This window comes from Haliotis rufescens, unplaced genomic scaffold, assembly GCF_023055435.1.
Source record: "Haliotis rufescens isolate VD_foot unplaced genomic scaffold, xgHalRufe1.0.p SCAF_8, whole genome shotgun sequence".
Lineage (NCBI taxonomy): Eukaryota > Metazoa > Mollusca > Gastropoda > Lepetellida > Haliotidae > Haliotis > Haliotis rufescens.
In genome coordinates, this window is record NW_025964372.1 from 31,913,523 (window position 1) to 31,932,052 (window position 18,530).

Genomic DNA, 18,530 nt, shown 5'->3' on the forward strand with positions numbered 1-18,530 from the left:
CAGTACATTACATCTGGGGAAGAAGTCATGTGAAACATTCCGTGTTTCGGTAATGTTAATTGTGGACGGTGATTCTGTATCAATAACCTGTATGATCTCTCAGGGTGTGGCCAAATAAGTTTTGAAAATGACCCCATGAATTTATCCTGAAGGGGTCCCAGTCCCCACTTGTTCAGTTTCTTGGCAGAACACTGAATGATAAATCCCAGTAGAGCACTATGAGATACTCAAAGATTAATCTACGACCTACTTGCAATTGAGGATTGTCTGTCCTAAGGTTAGTCCCAGATACACATGGTCTGTAATTCAAAGTGTGTTGTTTTCAATATAACCCGTAGCCTTTTCAGAACAAAATGTATAAAAATGTGTGTTTGCAAGACAGCTCAGTCAGCCATTGTTTGTAACAAAGAGACAAGGATCCTCAGTGACATATAACAATATAAGCAATAAGCAAATACTTACAATTGCGTTGATAATATTTTCTTTTTAGAAGGAATGCTTTTCAAACAATCAAAATAATTTGACAATAAGCGTGAATTACCAAATGATTGAAATGTATGAATGTTTGCATCTTCCCGAGGCAAGAGAATAACTGACGACAAGAGTCCAGTTTCCACCCTACCCGAACTAGGCTGGAATTATGGAGTTACATTCTTTGTTGTCTAACGTGTGTATGCATAGTCCAGTCAAAATCGCGCAAGGAAATCGAAATCTGGTTCGTAAATACAGGATTTACAAAGCATGTGCACCGGCAACTCGTTGTCAACAGGATATTTTTCCACATCTTTTCATGTTTTTAATCAAGGTGCTCCTGTGATTTGTAGCACTTTGCAGGGTAAGACCCGTTTTATCACAATATAGGTCTTGATTATCGATCAAATCATCTTGACTGGGCGCCGCCATTTTGTTTGAAGCAAATGCAAGTGAAACAAGAGTTGGAATCTGATTGTTCCATAGGAGAGGCATAGAAGGGACATAACTCGTAATAGCTACTGGTGGCACTACGATAAGCGCAGGAATTCCAGCCTAGTTCGGCAAGGGTGTAAACTGGACTTTTGTAGTCGGTTAACTCTCTTGCCTCGGGAAGATAGAATGTTTGTTGAGCAAGCTTATTTGAGAGATTGATTAATCTATCCAATAGGCTTGCTCAACAAGCATTAGATTAGCTAATCTCTTTGATAGGCATGCTCAACAAGCATTAGATTAGCTAATCTCTTTGATAGGCATGCTCAACAAGCATTAGATTAGCTAATCTCTTTGATAGGCTTGCTCGACAAGCATTAGATTAGCTAATCTCTTTGATAGGCTTGCTCAAAAAGCATTAGATTAGCTAATCTCTTTGATAGGCTTGCTCAACAAAACATACAAACTTGCTTTTCAGACTTGCCATTGCCCCATTGTTCCTATTTTTTAGTCTGTAAAACGATGACCTTGCAATGTAATGTTTCCAGTATTTTTCAGTTGTATTTTGTAGGTGTGGTGAGGTGAAATGGGGCCAACGTTCTCAAAAGAACCACACCCTATTCTTGATGATCCAGGATGTTATATTTTCATTATATTATGACAAATACCTTTGACCCATTCTGTGTCATTAACTTGAACATATTGTCTCAATCTGGCTAGTCACAGAATATCTCTCGCTCATGAACCATAACCATATCAGCAATGCTCTTCTGGATGACAGGGTCAGTGGTCTACATTCAAGGCCGGGATATAAGATGAGGTGCTCAGTCATTATTTTTTGCTGTACCCCAGGTTTTTATCGGACAGTTGTCTGCAAGAAAAGGGCACAATATCAATTTTTGGCAACAATGAAAGACATGTAATTTTGTCTCGGTAGAACAGGTGCTTGGGTTTTTTTACCTGAGAGTCACTCTCTCCCCAACCCACCAACCCATCCCCCCAAAAAAACAAAAGAACACAAAGAATGAACAAATGCTTGCTCCCTTAGTTTATGAGCTGTTGCTCTATGAAAGTGAGAGTATATTCCAGATGGACAGCTGACAGTGTTTATATCTACATTCTTTATGCAATATGTATCGTGCTTATTTATATATATTTTGTTATTTGTTACACACTATGCTTTTTGGAAATAAATCAGTCAATGTGGATAAATGGTGTATGCATTATTTCCTTCGCGTCAACCAACAACACTTTTATCATCACATGGACATGAAGAATAGCACTGGTATTATCTATTCTCAGCCATGTTTGTTCATCAACTCTTTGAGAGTGTCATGCAGTTAATGTTGATCACAGCATGGGAAGCAGTCACACTTGGGTAACCTGGGTTACCATGACAGCATACATATACACCTGCATTACTATGATGACACCTATACACCTGGGTTACCATGACAGCATACATATACACCTGCATTACTATGACAACACATACACCTGGTTACCATGACAGCATACATATACACCTGCATTACTATGACAACACCTATACACCTGGTTACCATGACAGCAGACATATACACCTCCATTACTATGACGACACCTATACACCTGGGTTACCATGACAGCATACATATACACCTGCATTACTATGACAACACATATACACCTGGTTACCATGACAGCATACATATACACCTCCATTACTATGACAACACCTATACACCAGGGTTACCATGACAGCATACATATACACCTGCATTACTATGACAACTCATATACACCTGGTTACCATGACAGCATACATATACACCTCCATTACTATGACAACACCTATACACCTGGGTTACCATGACAGCATACATATACACCTGCATTACTATGACAACACATATACACCTGGGTTACCATGACAGCATACATATACACCTGCATTACTATGACTACACATATACACCTGGTTACCATGACAGCATACATATACACCTGCATTACTATGACGACACATATACACCTGGGTTACCATGGCAGCATACATATACACCTGCATTACTATGACGACACATATACACCTGGTTACCATGACAGCATACATATACACCTGCATTACTATGACGACACATATACACCTGGGTTACCATGGCAGCATACATATACACCTGCATTACTATGACGACACCTATACACCTGGGTTACCATGACAGCATACATATACACCTGCATTACTATGACAACTCATATACACCTGGTTACCATGACAGCATACATATACACCTCCATTACTATGACAACACCTATACACCTGGGTTACCATGACAGCATACATATACACCTGCATTACTATGACAACACCTACACACCTGGGTTACCATGACAGCATACATATACACCTACATTACTATGACTACACATATACACCTGGTTACCATGACAGCATACATATACACCTGCATTACTATGACGACACATATACACCTGGGTTACCATGACAGCATACATATACACCTGCATTACTATGACGACACATATACACCTGGATGACTATGATGACAGACTGCCTCCGTGGTCTAGTGGTAGAGCATCCGTCTGGAGAGCGGAAGTCTGGGGTTTGATCCTCAGCCGTGTTATACCAAAAGACCTTAAAAAGGTACTTGTTGTTACCCTGTCTGGCGCCCGGCATTAAGGGGCTAAAACAAGGACTGGTGGGCTCGGAGTCAGTATACTGTGTCTGAGTGGGGTATTCATGTTAAACTGTGGCATGGTATCTCAGTGTGCTTGCACTATAAATTGGCATCAGTCCGGACTAGTACAAGCAGCCATGCACACACACACGTGCATGCACGTCACTATATAAGTGCAATAATCTTGGACGTGACGTTAAACCCCATTTCGCTTCACAATGATGACATACATTTACACCTGGGTTGTCATGACCTCATGTACAAATACCAGAATAGAATTGTTTTTCAGCAACCCATGCTTGTCATTCAAGATGACTATGCTTGTGAGAGGCAACAAATATATATATTTATATATAGAAAAGGCACAGTAAAGTTCTAACTCTCAGGCACAATACGAGTTGAAAGTGCTAGCCAATTAAAACTGTTCAATCTTACTCCACTTTTTTAATTACCGTATTCGACGTAATAAGCGCCCAGGGCTCTTATTAGAATGTTATTTTGGTGAAAAAAACAGAGTTGAAAGATAAATTTTGTGGTTTATGCTGACAGCCTGAAATGTTTATGTACAACAGATATATTTTTCTAGAATTTAATTGCTCATAATTAAGGGTGAAATATAACACGAGTGCGTATTATACACGGATAAATAAGTCTTGTGTACATTGATCAATCGGAAGGGGTGCTAATTGGGATCGTTCACTAGCCAATAACTTAGCAAATGTCGCCGTGGGCGCTTATTACGTCGAATACGGTATAACTATAAATATTAGGGATTTTACGGTAGGGACTTGCACATTACACGACAGAGTTACCTCCCCTGTACTGCTTGTGACAGACCTTGGGTCCCTTTTCAGACATAACAGTAGGCTTTACCCCACACTGGGGCCACAGGAACTCGTCATTAGTCAGTAACCCCCTATATATAAGCAGAGAATTCCTGTGACCTAGGGCTAGAAGTTCCAACTTAAGATATAACACTGTATATTTTGCATACATTCTACGGTAGGATTTGCATAACCACGATAGAGCAGGCAGCAGCGCGGAGATTCAGGTGGACCTTTGAGACGTCATGACTATCAGCTGATCATGGCAACAGTGGCGGAGAGACGGGAGGCAGCTGTTGTGGGTGCACTCGTAGCTGATGCAGCCAGTGAGTATTATTATAGCATACCGACATTGGAGCACGTCCTACTTCCTGAACGGGGAAGTGGACACGGTAGCCCAGATCGTCACGCGATCACCTGGAGTGACTGTGACCGCCAGGGTCACGGTCCGTTCCGAAAGAGAAGACTCTGGCTCGCGTCAGAGACCAAAAAATAAATCTATATTGTGGTCTCTGCTCGCGTGCATTGACTGTCAAATCTCCACTGTTTGGATCTTTATTTTTTGGCAATTTTAGCTCTTGCACCGCCCTTTTAGGCCAGTCAAAAAATATAACGTATTCTTAAAAAAAATGTTTCTCGTGACTTTTGTGAAAAGATGGGAAATTGATTTTTTCATTTTGCTTTGTTATGGACTTATTGCAAATCAATAAAAATTAGCTAGGCCTATATATCTACTACCTTGCAATCCGTTATACCATTATCTTTGTGTCATTTCTGAAATATTACATGTAGTAGTAGGCCCTGCCTATAAAGTTGAATGTACCAATAACGTTGATTTGTGTAATACTGTGAGGACATTTGATTATTACATTTTCTTTGAAAAAGGTTTGAGTACATTTCTAATAAAAAAACAACGATAGTAAGTGAAAATAGAAGTTTCACATTGACTAAACAGCATGGTCGATGTGATCATGCGCACAGCCTTAGTTAGACAAATTACCATTTTTATTATCTCTGCACGCAGTTATTTTAATCAAAATATATTATTAATGTTTTTTTCCATCAATTTGTTGTCTGCAGCCTGATGTGAACCAATATTCCCAACAATCGATCTGCACATAATTACCCATAACACTAGCCCAGTTTGTATATGAATATGTTTTTTTGCGATGTACACAAGTTATGCATTTTTTTTTAAAATAACTCAATCAGGTTTCAGAATTGTATTTTGGGGAAGAAATGACAGACAATTACTAAAAAGCAATGACAGAAGTAAATGTTTTTCAATGTTTTGTTAAATTCCTGTTTACGCAAGGAAGTCACTTGACACCACCTGCACAGCTTTTCTAAAGTTGTATTTGAGCAAGGTGCTTATATCATATATGGAGTTTTTTTAATTATTTCCTACCATGTGAGTTTTGTTAAATCATTTTCAGATAAATATTTCTCACTTCAAATGAAACGCGCAAAAGTAAAATGAAATGCGATCATGTGCACACTATAAATGGGTTGGCAATAATTGTTCCTCATTGATAACTGTGTTGTATAATGGATTCTGGAAATTTAGAAAAAGGGTTTTAATTCACACAGAGCACATGGCATACACGCAGGCAGACATATTGGAACTCCCTCCTTTCTTACTCCCTAACTGAAGAGTACATTTAATAACATAAGCTGTCCGGAGTTATCTCCCCTAGACCATACCATGAACACATTTAGCCGTCCGGAGTTATCTCCCATAGACCACTACATTCAGTGTACATAAAGACATTACAAACTGGTTGCTAGCAAATAGCCTAAACATGCTAAACTTTTAATCTAATGTACAACATGATCTCTTTTGCCTTTGCTGCGAAATTGTAGCTAGGCCCAGAACTATGTATGGCTACAATGTTCTCTAATTTGCACTCTAACGCAGCTTGTGAAGGCTGGTGTGAAATCAACATCAGACTTGGGTAGAATGTTATAAAGGCGTGATTCGAAGCCATACATCTATCAACTCATGAAGATCCGGGTTTGAATAGGTCTTCAGCAACCCATGTTGGGTGGTCACGCTCACTGACTTGGTTGATGCATGTCATTGTATCCCAGTTGCGTAGATCAATGCTCATGATGCCAATCACTGTATTGACTGATCCAGACTCGATTATTTACAGACCCCCGTCATATAGATGGAATATTGCTGAGTGCGGCGTTAAACAAACAAGCAGAAAAAACAACTCCACAAAGCCAAAACACTAGTAACTACAACAACATGAATTTCTGACATTGTCTGCAAACTGACCCATGAAGATCCAGGTTAGAATAGGTCTTCAGCAACCCATGCTTGCCGTAACAGGTGACTATGCTTGTCGCAACAGGCTACTAACGGGATCGGGTGGTCAGGCTCGCTGACTTGGTTGATGCATGTCATCATATACCAACGGCGTGGATCGATGTTCATGATGTCAATAACTTCATTGTCTGGTCCAGACTCGATTATTTACAGACCACCGTCATTTAGGTGGAATATTGCTGAGTGCGGCGTTAAACAACAGCTAGACTAGACTGTCTGCAAACAGGTCACTCTGTATTGCTGACTCAGCAATAAACTTACTTTCTTACTCACTGACTCAACGTTCTATATTTCAGTTCAGCCCCTGCACTGGATATACAATGAAGAGAAGCTGACTGACCTTATCAAGGACAGAGATGACATAGAATTCTGGACACCGTCCGCCAACCCTTTCTATTGTCTGGAAACTGGACTCAACAGTTGCTATGGTGACCAGTCCTTTGTCATATTGAAATCATTGGTGCAGAGCCAAGGTAATTGATATATATGACAATATGACAATTTTATGTCACATGATTTCATAATGTGACAAATATGAACATCGTCATTACTCATAGGTCATGCTTGGAATATTCTGATGAAGTAACAAAGGTTTGTTTGCCAGTATGCGAGCAGCTTAAAGAAAAAACTACTCAACTCAAATAGTAACCATGTTCCTGACAAGACACTGGGGAGATCAACACATTTTGACATTTGATTACCTTAGAACTGTGTAATAATCGTTATGAATATATCAGCAGCATTACTAGCAACTTTAAGATGAGTTTATAATTGAACAAAAGACTGACCCAATGTTTGAAATAACTGCCTGCCCAGCTGCCCGTGGCTGGTAACTTTTCTGTCGGGCTGCATGAAATTTTCCTCCACCTGCCCGACTGTCTGGCAGATAATTTAAAGACTACGTACTTATGAATTCAGTTATATCATAACTCCTTCGTAGATTCTCCAGGATTGTTTGCATTATTTCAATTGAATCAAGATGTGATTTATCTCTTATTTTTTGTGTTTTTTCAATATTCATAATGTCTGAATGCGGGCAGGTAACGTTGAAGATGGGCAGGCAACACTTATGGGTCACCTGCCTGCCTGTCTTGTTGGTTTTAAGATTATTTCAAACACTCGACTGACCTCCATGTGAAGTAGAATTTGATGTATGAAAAACTCAAATTTGTCACATACTCCTCAGTTCTGAAATGCCAGATTTGGCCAGACCAGTATAATATTGTTTTTGACTCTCTAGTACTGAAGGTCATAGTGACCTTGTGGCATTGCACATTGTCTGTCGTCCGTCCATTAATACCGTATTCAACGTAATAAGCGCCCAGGGCGCTCTCAAAATTAGAAATAGGGGGCTAGAATGTTATTTTGGTGAAAAAAATATTTTGTAAATGAATCAGTTTTGAAGGTGAGCTTCTGTCCCTCTGGTTTTATGTGACAAAATTAGTGATAAAATACAGAATATATCTGAAACAATTAAATTTTTCTCACTCAAGTGAAATTTTACTTGAGCTGAAACTACATTTGTTCTGTGTGAATGCATGTTTCTCAGCGTAAGGTTAGAAAATACACAGTAAATAGAACACTTGTCTTTCTAGTCCAGTTACATGTTTATCTCATGTCTTGACATTAAAAGGAGACAATTTCGTGTTATTTGACAAGGGCCAAATATTGTCTATTTGTTTGCCACTGCCCCCATCTCACTTGACAGGTGTTGATGTAGAAGACCTGAAGAAGGCCACCTATGACAGATTTGGTCCCAAGTCTGACTATGAGAGTGCTGTCAATGCCGCCTACGCTGGGACGAAGGAGAAGAAGCGTGAGTCAAGCACAGTTTTCCATGATTGAACACAAATTATTTTGCCCCCTCTCCCAAGCTTGAAATAGTTTTCTTCAGCCAATCAAATGTCATCTTTCTAAAATGATTATTCTTTACTGTCTCGATTCGGAAAATTGTAGTTTTACTAAAAAACACAAATATTTCTTCGAAGGTACTCCTTTTTGGATGTAGGCTTGCCATGGTGCTCAGAAACGACAACAATATAACGGCACTACCGTATTTATTTACATTTGGATCAGTTGTTTTTGTACCTTTTTCTATACACTGAAATAAAATATGATGGTCTGAATTCTTTGCTAACTCGTACAGAGAATCTAAAAACATCAACACTGATTGGCTGATTATAAAGTTCTCCCGAGGTGCCATTAGATCATAACGCCAAGAGGTCTCATATTGGAGTGTCAGAACTGATTTTATCTGACACAGCAGCATGTGATACTTTCGTCGGACTAATTATTTCGAATCATCTGTCATCCTCTCAAGTAATAGTATGAGTCATGAAATTAATCTACTCATGAACGTTTTACAGACCCTACCATTGCAGTCGTGTGTAGCTCCAATGATCACCAGGATATGGTCCATTTTGCACACGATCAAACAAGAAACATTGTCGTTCATGCAGTGTAATCTGAGCTTTCATTGGTCAGAGCAGCCACAAGCTGCCCTCTCACTGGAAGCAGACCCTTCTTGATTTGTTGGTTGAAAATAACATCTCATAGCTACCGCTTATATATATGGGGTGGGAGGGTGGGGTATATATTGTTAGGTACGGCATGAATTTGTGGGTGATGGAGAACTGTGTACATCCCCATGAAGTAGGGCTGAAAGGATACATAGAACACGATTCGATACATATCTTATAAATACTCGTATATACGTCAAATCACATGGACACTTCTTAAATATTTCATGGACTTTAAATATTTCAGAGCAGGTTCAAAAGGAATAGCTAGCTGCAGCGGCTATTTTTATAAGCAAACTTGAAACACTAATTACTGCACATATTGCAATGTTTGACTGACACAAACGCTGTGGGGTCGGTCATAAGACGAGTAGTAAGAAATATGTTTTAGCAAGTGTATTGTCTTGTATCAATACAGAAAGAAATGTATCGCTTATCGTATCTTCGCATGAAAACTCATGATGCACTGGTGAACTGATGTATTGTTTCACCGCTACAATGAAGCTTTGATGATGGCCATTGCATGCATGTTGTTGTATGTCAGTAGTTCTTCAGTAGTTCTATGTTATGGTATTTATCATGTTGACAGTGACCTCTGCAGACCTTCCACTAAAAGGACCATGGCGCCATGCCAGTATCAAACACTTCTTGAAGAACTTTGAGAGCAAAATGGAAGAGACAGGTATTGTCATGATTGTCCAATATGATGCAAAGTACAGAAAGAATGTCTGCTCACACTATGCATTTCTTCCTTCTTCTTTTGATCCTATGTGGAAACGTGCTTGAACAGAGTTTCCAGCTTCTACCAACAATTCACCCAAACACATTCCAGCATCCATATGGTTACCTATGTCTACCAGGGGTCCGGAAACGGTCATATGCAACGGACATGTCTGATTGGGAATCTCAAATGTCCAATTTAAAATATGGCTTACCGGACATTTAAATTTTTCTGTCTGGACATTTTAAAAAACAAACAACGCTACCTTCGGGGTCCAAATAATTGATGATCGTTATCTTATTACTTCAACGACTTCAGGTGAATAAACAGGCATAACAAACTTGGTCAATAAAAGTACGAAATTTGATATAAAACATCACTAGACATGATGATTTTACCATTTAAAATGTATTTCCTGCTCTCAAAGGCATTGTTTTATATGCAGAGATTAAAATTACCGTGTGTATTTTATCGTAAACAAAGCCGGAAATAGCAATCAGCTGTGCACACGTTTCCTCCCAATCTACTGGTGATTCAGTTAAAATGTACCCAGTGATACCACTTTAAAGAATTTTGATGTAATGGTGGAAAGAAATTGTATCTGAAATTATGATTTTATCAGGAAGAATATATTTCAATATCGTGTTATGTTAGTTGCAGCTTCCACCATATATACTTAAAATTATAAGAACCATAAGACATTGTCTACCTAACAAATCATCCAAGCTGGCTGTCCCCTCCTCCGTTGCTGTCAAACCGCCTTCGGATTCCGTCTTGCCTGCTCTCTCAGTAGCTGCTGACGGGGTGTGTGATAGCTTTCTGACTGACGTGGTCGTTATTGTCCAGGATCAAGAACTGTCCGTCCCTGTAGCGTCCCTGTCTCAACATCTGAACCGCAAGCTGACTTGGATGGTGCCTTTCACAGTCGCTTTGGCCAAACCAAGACGTTAATCGACCCCTTGAGCGCTCCTAGACCGTCAGCTACTAGTCGACTCTCTTCTTCCGCTCCTTCACGCTCTGTTCAAGTTGATGTTGATCACTCTTCAAATAACACGTTCACCCTCTATTGAAGATCGATGGAGCAAGGATCGGTTTTGTGCTTCATCCAAGAGTTGCTGTTCCTGGAAAAGTCGCTCTCACAGTCGTTGCTCTCACAGTCAACAGAACAGAGATTGACTCTCTCAGGATTGACTCACTTGTAAGGATTTTGACACTTCTTCGTAGGTTTCGCTCTCTGTCCTCCATTTATACAGATCAACGAGATTGCTCTGACTCCTGCGATTATCATGATATATTGGATGTACACGCTTGGGATCCCTATCAATACAGCGACTATACACACCATCCCCGTGGCTGGGAGAACTACCCTTCACACATGGAATCGTATCCTCCTTGGCATGGTTTATACACACCATCCCCGTGGCTGGGAGAACTACCCTTCACACATGGAATCGTATCCTCCTTGGCGTGGCTTATACACACCATCCCCGTGGCTGGGAGAACTACCCTTCACACATGGAATCGTATCCTCCTTGGCGTGGTTTATACACACCATCCCCGTGGCTGGGAGAACTACCCTTCACACATGGAATCGTATCCTCCTTGGCGTGGCTTATACACACCATCCCCGTGGCTGGGAGAACTACCCTTCACACATGGAATCGTATCCTCCTTGGCGTGGTTTATACACACCATCCCCGTGGCTGGGAGAACTACCCTTCACACATGGAATCGTATCCTCCTTGGCCTGGTTTATACACACCATCCCCGTGGCTGGGAGAACTACCCTTCACACATGGAATCGTATCCTCCTTGGCCTGGTTTATACACACCATCCCCGTGGTTGGGAGAACTACCCTTCACACATGGAATCGTATCCTCCTTGGCGTGGTTTATACACACCATCCCCGTGGCTGGGAGAACTACCCTTCACACATGGAATCGTATCCTCCTTGGCGTGGCTTATACACACCATCCCCGTGGCTGGGAGAACTACCCTTCACACATGGAATCGTATCCTCATTGGCGTGGTTTATACACACCATCCCCGTGGTTGGGAGAACTACCCTTCACACATGGAATCGTATCCTCCTTGGCATGGTTTATCCTTATGATTCATCCTATCCTGACTTCCGCTCCCACTCGGAATACTACTCACTGGAATCAACATATGGATCACCATTGCCTTGAAAAGCCTGGACGTCCCTCTCTCCTCGTTCATCTCTTCATGTGGATCAACGCTCTCCGAGTCGCTCCCAATCGTCATCTCAGGGTTCAGTTTGGCTGCCTCCTACCTCATCTGTACCAACCTCTTTGGTGATGCTCCTTCCATCCACACGGCCTCTCCTGACCTCATCGGACCATCAAGCCCAAGCTCAACTTGAAATCACTCCTGCAGGCGGTGACCTCTGCCCATACGACTTGTTCCGGACTATTGATACTTCTTTGGATTCTTTGACTTCTTCACACCCTCCCGCACAGGCAGTTCCTGTTCCTCCAGTTGTAGATCCTGTGATGTGACCCTGAATCAACACAGGTCCTGCCTTTATTCTTCATTGTTAACCTATAGAAAGTGTGTTCTGTGTTGTGATTGGCTAATTTGGGTCACATGACCAAATGTCAAAGGGTGAAAATATGATTTGCATTCCCTGAAGCAAGCAATAGGTTTACAATATCGATAACAATAGGTTGACAATATCTATAAATACTCTGTGTGTGTCTATTTCCGGGATTTTATCGAGTATTTGCATCTTGGAAATTTTCATTCGAGCACCTCAAGCTAACGTTTTCGGGTCTCGAGATGATTTCCAAGATGCAAATACTCGATAAAATCGATTTGATTGTGGATAAGTTTATACTGCACAAACGCTGTACTCATTCGGTCCTACATGTTGTTGGACCAGTCACCTCTTTTCCAGCCACCTCCTTGGGATCTCAACGTCATCCTCTGTCATTTGACTTCTGCAGAATATGAACCGCTTGCTGACAAGCCTTTTGAGTTGATCACCTTCAAGACCATTTTCCTCATGGCCCTTGCGAACTTGGTCCAGTTCAAGAGACTACAGAATGGGAAGTTTTTTTCTGGGACTACGATGGAATTTATCGCGTAAAAAACAGCTTCCAGGCCAACCAGATCATTTGTTCACCATCCCGTCTCTGGCGTTGATCCTAAACCCTGCTGACCATGAGGACATCTCTTTATGTCCAGTTCGAGCTCTTTGGATCTATCTTGAGGCTGCGCGAACACTTTGTCGCTTTCCGAAGAGACTCATCATTCCACTTTCCATGGCGGCCACAACGGTAGTTTCCCATCATGCATGTCACTGTGCAAGGGATTATAGTGTGTGACCCATTCGTTTGTGTGGTAACCATGGTGATGCTGGGATGTGTTCGGGTGCATTGTTTTCTAGAAGCTAGAAAGTTTGTTCAAGCATGTTTCCACATCGGATCAAAAGAAGAAGGAAGAAATGCATAGTGTGAGAAAGGATAAGTATTTTATAAATAGGATAGGTATTATAAATATACAATTTATTGTAAAATTTACAAGTATATATTTCTTGCAAATTATCACAAATAAGCATGCTGTTAAATCAGAAAATCTTATTATGTGATCATATTTCAATATTAGAGGTTGAATGTGGATATTTTGGAAATATTTCCAGCTTATATGTAAGGCAAGATACATAGACACGTAAAATATATGTATGTGTAAGCTGAATTAGGCTTTAGATGTTTTAAGTTAGATAAGGACATGGAAAGATTTTCAGGCTGTGTTTGATCCTAAAAACAGCCCTTCATTGCAATTATCGGGGGAATCACCAAATTTATTTTTCTGCCTCCCAGGTTCGGAGACTGATGAGCAAATTGACTGTGTGTTGCGGATGGTGCCTGTGGTGGCGCTGTACGCAGGACGGCCAGAGATGCTAGATAAAGTTGAGAACGTTCTGCGTGTTACCCAAAACTTTGACACTGCTGTGTCAATCGGGCTTGCCGCTGCGAGGTGACTTGAAGTCTTGTTCGTTTATAGTTGTCCTATTTTCAGTCAAAATATAATTATGTATGTAAATGATATATGTGTACATTATTGTCACGATATGGCTGAAATATTGCCAATGTGATGCTATGTTTTAACTCGCTCACTCACTGTATATTTTAATATATACTACTCCACTTTTGAGGATATGTTTATCTTTCCATGATATAAAAAACTGATTCTCATAACATGTCAAATATATATTTATATATAGAATGACATATGTGATTATCTCTGTCAAAGGTGGAATAGTATCTTGAGATGAAACAGGTCCAGATTTTTGGGGGGCACAGGGGGCCCAGTCGTCTAAGGCGCAGCTATGCAGAGTTGCGTCCCTTAGGCATGCCAGAAACCTATGACTGTGGGTTCGAATCCTGGTTTGCCCAAAGATTATGTTTCTAGGTTTGTCCGCACCATACCCGTACTCGTGGGGTTCACCAAAGTGGTAAATGTCTGAGACCTGCATCACTTCAGGCTTTCCTCCGACAGTAAGCTGACACTCCGTGATATAACTGAAATACTGTTAAAAGCGGCGTTAAACCCAACTCACTCACCGTTGGGGAAACGGCCCCCATATAGGCAAAAAGGCCTAGTCCTCATTTGGCACTGCACAGCCTTCAGAACATTAATCATGTAACCTCTGTGCAGGGGTAGAAACTAACATATGTAGTCAACTAGTCCTTATAATGATAACACATAGCAAAACCCTTAAAAATGGCAAATTTCTACTAGTCCTTGTGATACCTTAATTTTTGGCCAGTTTGGCAAGGACTACAGGACTAGTGCCAATTTCTAACCCTGCTGTGGGTACTAACAGACAAGAATGATTGTTCAGTGAAAATGATTTACCTCTGCTTCTGGTTCACCAGAAGTGGGTGACACACATTGTGGGCGGTGGGGTAACCGAGGAATATCCAACTCCCACATTGTACCAATATGGGGATTAAAACCAAGGCTTTCATCATGAACAGTGAACCCTTTGACCACTTTGCTCCCCCATTACCCTGTCCATATAGGGGGTTGTGAGGTAGCCTAGTGGTTAAAGCGTTCGCTTGTCATGTCGAAGATCCGGGTTCGATTCCCCCTATTTCTGGTGTCCCCCACCGTGATATTGCTAGAATATTGCTAAAAGTGGCATAAAACCATACTCACTCACTCACTGTCCACATAGAAATATTTATTTTATATATATTTATTCATGAAATATGATATATGGTTTTAGAATCCTTGAGTACTACATTGTCCATGGGCCGAGTCCAAGTGTTGTTGACCAGGTGATCAGCCAGTTGGAGGACCCCCACAGACAAGCCCCCCAGGACCTGGACCGGGCGGTTATCAGTTTCCTCAAAGAGGTCAAGGCCTGTACAGACAAGCCCCACCACACAGTTGTCACCGAGAAATTCAGGAAAGACTGACGTGAGTTTTACAATTTGCTCTAGGGTCTATCAGGGTCATAAACACTGGTTCTAGATTATCTGGACACATTACCATCTGTTCTAGATTATCTGGACACATTACCACTGGTTCTATGTTATCAAGGAATATCACCACTGGTTCTAGATTATCAGGGGGCGGTCGGGTAGCCTAGTGGTTAAACCGTTCGCTCGTCACGCGGTTCTATTCCCAACATGGGTACAATGTGTGAAGCCCATTTCTGGTGTCCCCCGCCATGATATTGCTGGAATATTGCTAAAAGCGGCGTAAAACCATATTCACTCATTCACTCTAGATTATCAGGGCACATGACCACTGGTTCTAGATTATCAGGGCACATGACCACTGGTTCTAGATTATCATGGACTATTGCCACTGGTTCTAGATTATCAGGGCCCATGACCACTGGTTCTAGATTATCAGGGAATATTGCCACTGGTTCTTGATTATCAGGGCACATAACCACTGGTTCTAGATTATCAGGGCACATGACCATTGGTTCTAGCTTATCAGGGAAAATGACCACTGGTTCTAGGTTATCAGGGCACATGACCACTGGTTCTAGATTATCAGTGCACATAACCACTGGTTCTATATTATCAGGACACATCACTGGTTCTAGATTATCAGGACACATGACCACCGGTTCTAGATTATCAGGGCATATGACCACTGTTCTAGATCATCAGGACACATGACCACTGGTTCTAGATTATCAGTGCACATAACCACTGATTCTAGATTATCAGGACACATGACCACCGGTTCTAGATTATCAGGACACATGACCATTGGTTCTAGATTATCAGGACCATGACCACTGGTTCTAGATTATCAGGACACATGACCACTGGTTCTAGATTATCAGGGCACATGACCACTGGTTCTAGATTATCAGTGCACATAACCACTGGTTCTAGATTATCAGGACACATGACCACCGGTTCTAGATTATCAGGACACATGACCACTGGTTCTAGATTATCAGGACACATGACCACTGGTTCTAGATTATCAGGGCACATGACCACTGGTTCTAGATTATCAGTGCACATAACCACTGGTTCTAGATTATCAGGACACATGACCACCGGTTCTAGATTATCAGGACACATGACCACTGGTTCTAGATTATCAGTGCACATAACCACTGGTTCTAGATTATCAGGACACATGACCACTGGTTCTAGATTATCCGGACACATGACCACTGGTTCTAAGTTATCAGGGCACATGACCACTGGTTCTAGATTATGAGGTAGAACACTACCTAGGAGATTCCTGGTTTGAAATAGGTCCCCAGCAACCTATACTTGTTGTTTTAAGTCAGCTTAAAGAATCAGGTGGTCCAGCTCTGATACATGGTTCATTAAGTTTCAAATAAATAAAATAAAATAAATCAGATTGTATTTGTTACCACTGGATAAAACTGGCAGGACATGTATGACCTATACTCAGGTGACACAATGTAACTAACCACAGCACACACCAGCACCCACTCACCTCACATTAGAAAAGTTGAATCATTAAATAAACGCAAGAACCTAGTGTACATCGATGTTCAATGATAGATTGCATCATGTGACATGACCCTGTTTCCAGATTTGCCAGGGGCCCTCCAGTCGGCCCTGCACGGCGTGTTGACGGGTACCGATTACGTCGGCGCTGTCCACGCCACCATGAGAGTAGGAGGCTGCAATGCTTCACGTGGAGGATTCATTGCAGCGTGTTTTGCAGCACAGGTGAATAGTTGTGAATGTGGCCTTCTTTACCTGATGATTTCAATTTTTTTACTCTTCTGGAATTTCGCTTTGTAGGTTTCAAAATTGACATTTTTCTCAATGCTAATTTTGAAAATCATGGCATTCAACTTGGCACAATTCATTATGCAATATGCTTGATCAATAATAAAAAGAACAACTTTGATCAAGATTTCTCTCTTTGGGTAGAGAGTTACATTACTTTACTTGATAGACGACTAGTGACTTTATTGGGATATGGAAGGTACACTTGGTATCACAAGAAGAGGCGTGGTCTGTTTGAGACAGTTTAATTTTTTTTATCTGAAATCAGTTTAGCATTTTTCTTAATTTTTGTTTCACGCAGAATGGACTGAGCAGCATCCCAGATTCTTGGAAATCAAGGACCAAGAAATACGAAGAAATTGCGAGTCTTGCTAAAGAGCTGGTTGCCATCCTGCCTTCATAATCAAACAGAACATCACCATAGCAACCAGGGAAGCTTGCTTCAACAAGAAGCCAAAACTGAAGATTTTATTTCATACATGTATATTTCTTGAGTACACAGAAGTACCATTTTGATGTATTTGTGACAAATGGGATAGTTTCTGAATTTCTAATCTTTTATTTATCTGTTGATAAAGGAAAGACACTAACAATGAAAAAGATCAGATGATATATCAGCTTTTGGAACAAAATATTTACGTCATTTTTAAAATAATGTGTTTGTTATCACGTTTTTGGTTTTATGCAAAGTTATAACGAATATGAAAGTTTTATTCTTCAGCAGTGTGATAAAAAAAAGTATGTTGCTTCTTTACACAATGTGCTCCAGCCTCTTCAGTACACCAGATGCATTTGATCAGTTATCATTTAAATTCTTAAAATATTAACTTTGATTTTTGTTGTGACATCCAGTTATTTTTCTATTCCTCCAAAGATGCCATCTCATTAAAATCAGATCTTAGCGCTCACTACCGGTACACCAAAGCTATGGGTAGCAGTAGCCTGCACTAAGATCTGATCTTAATAAGATTATCAAAGTTGCGCAGCAAGGCAAATTAAAATAGGATTTAAATTGGGCTGGGACGAGTCTGAATTCACTACCCTTGGGCACGCCAGATACCTATGATTGTGGGTTCGAATCCCGGTTCGCCCCGATTATGTTTCAAGGTTTGTCAGCACCATACCCGTGCTCGTGGGTTTCACCGAAGTGATAAACATCAGAGACCTGCATCACTTCGGGCTTTCCTCCCACATTAAGCTGACACGCCGCGATATAACTGGAATACTGTTAAAAGCGGCGTTAAACCCAACTCACTCACTCACACACTACCCGGG

General features: G+C 40.9%; 1 protein-coding gene across 1 annotated transcript; it reads left to right on the forward strand.

The window, feature by feature from the left end:
* The first annotated feature begins 4,386 nt into the window (after positions 1–4,386).
* LOC124115988 (crystallin J1A-like) lies at positions 4,387–18,390 on the forward strand. The gene is made up of 8 exons (XM_046477178.2): positions 4,387–4,734; positions 7,040–7,216; positions 8,452–8,559; positions 9,852–9,944; positions 13,827–13,983; positions 15,239–15,432; positions 17,053–17,192; positions 17,557–18,390. The coding sequence occupies exons 1-6, from the start codon at positions 4,671–4,673 to the stop codon at positions 15,429–15,431; spliced, it is 792 nt and encodes a 263-aa protein (XP_046333134.1). The 5' UTR covers positions 4,387–4,670; the 3' UTR covers position 15,432; positions 17,053–17,192; positions 17,557–18,390.
* The last annotated feature ends 140 nt before the right edge of the window (positions 18,391–18,530 follow it).

Excerpts from the sequence above, each read along its gene's own strand:
- LOC124115988 (XM_046477178.2), top strand. The coding sequence starts at position 4,671 with ATGGCAACAGTGGCGGAGAGACGGGAGGCAGCTGTTGTGGGTGCACTC. Across the intron at positions 7,217-8,451 it reads ATCATTGGTGCAGAGCCAAG|GTGTTGATGTAGAAGACCTG; the intron begins GTAATTGATATA and ends CTCACTTGACAG. Across the intron at positions 8,560-9,851 it reads TGGGACGAAGGAGAAGAAGC|TGACCTCTGCAGACCTTCCA; the intron begins GTGAGTCAAGCA and ends TCATGTTGACAG.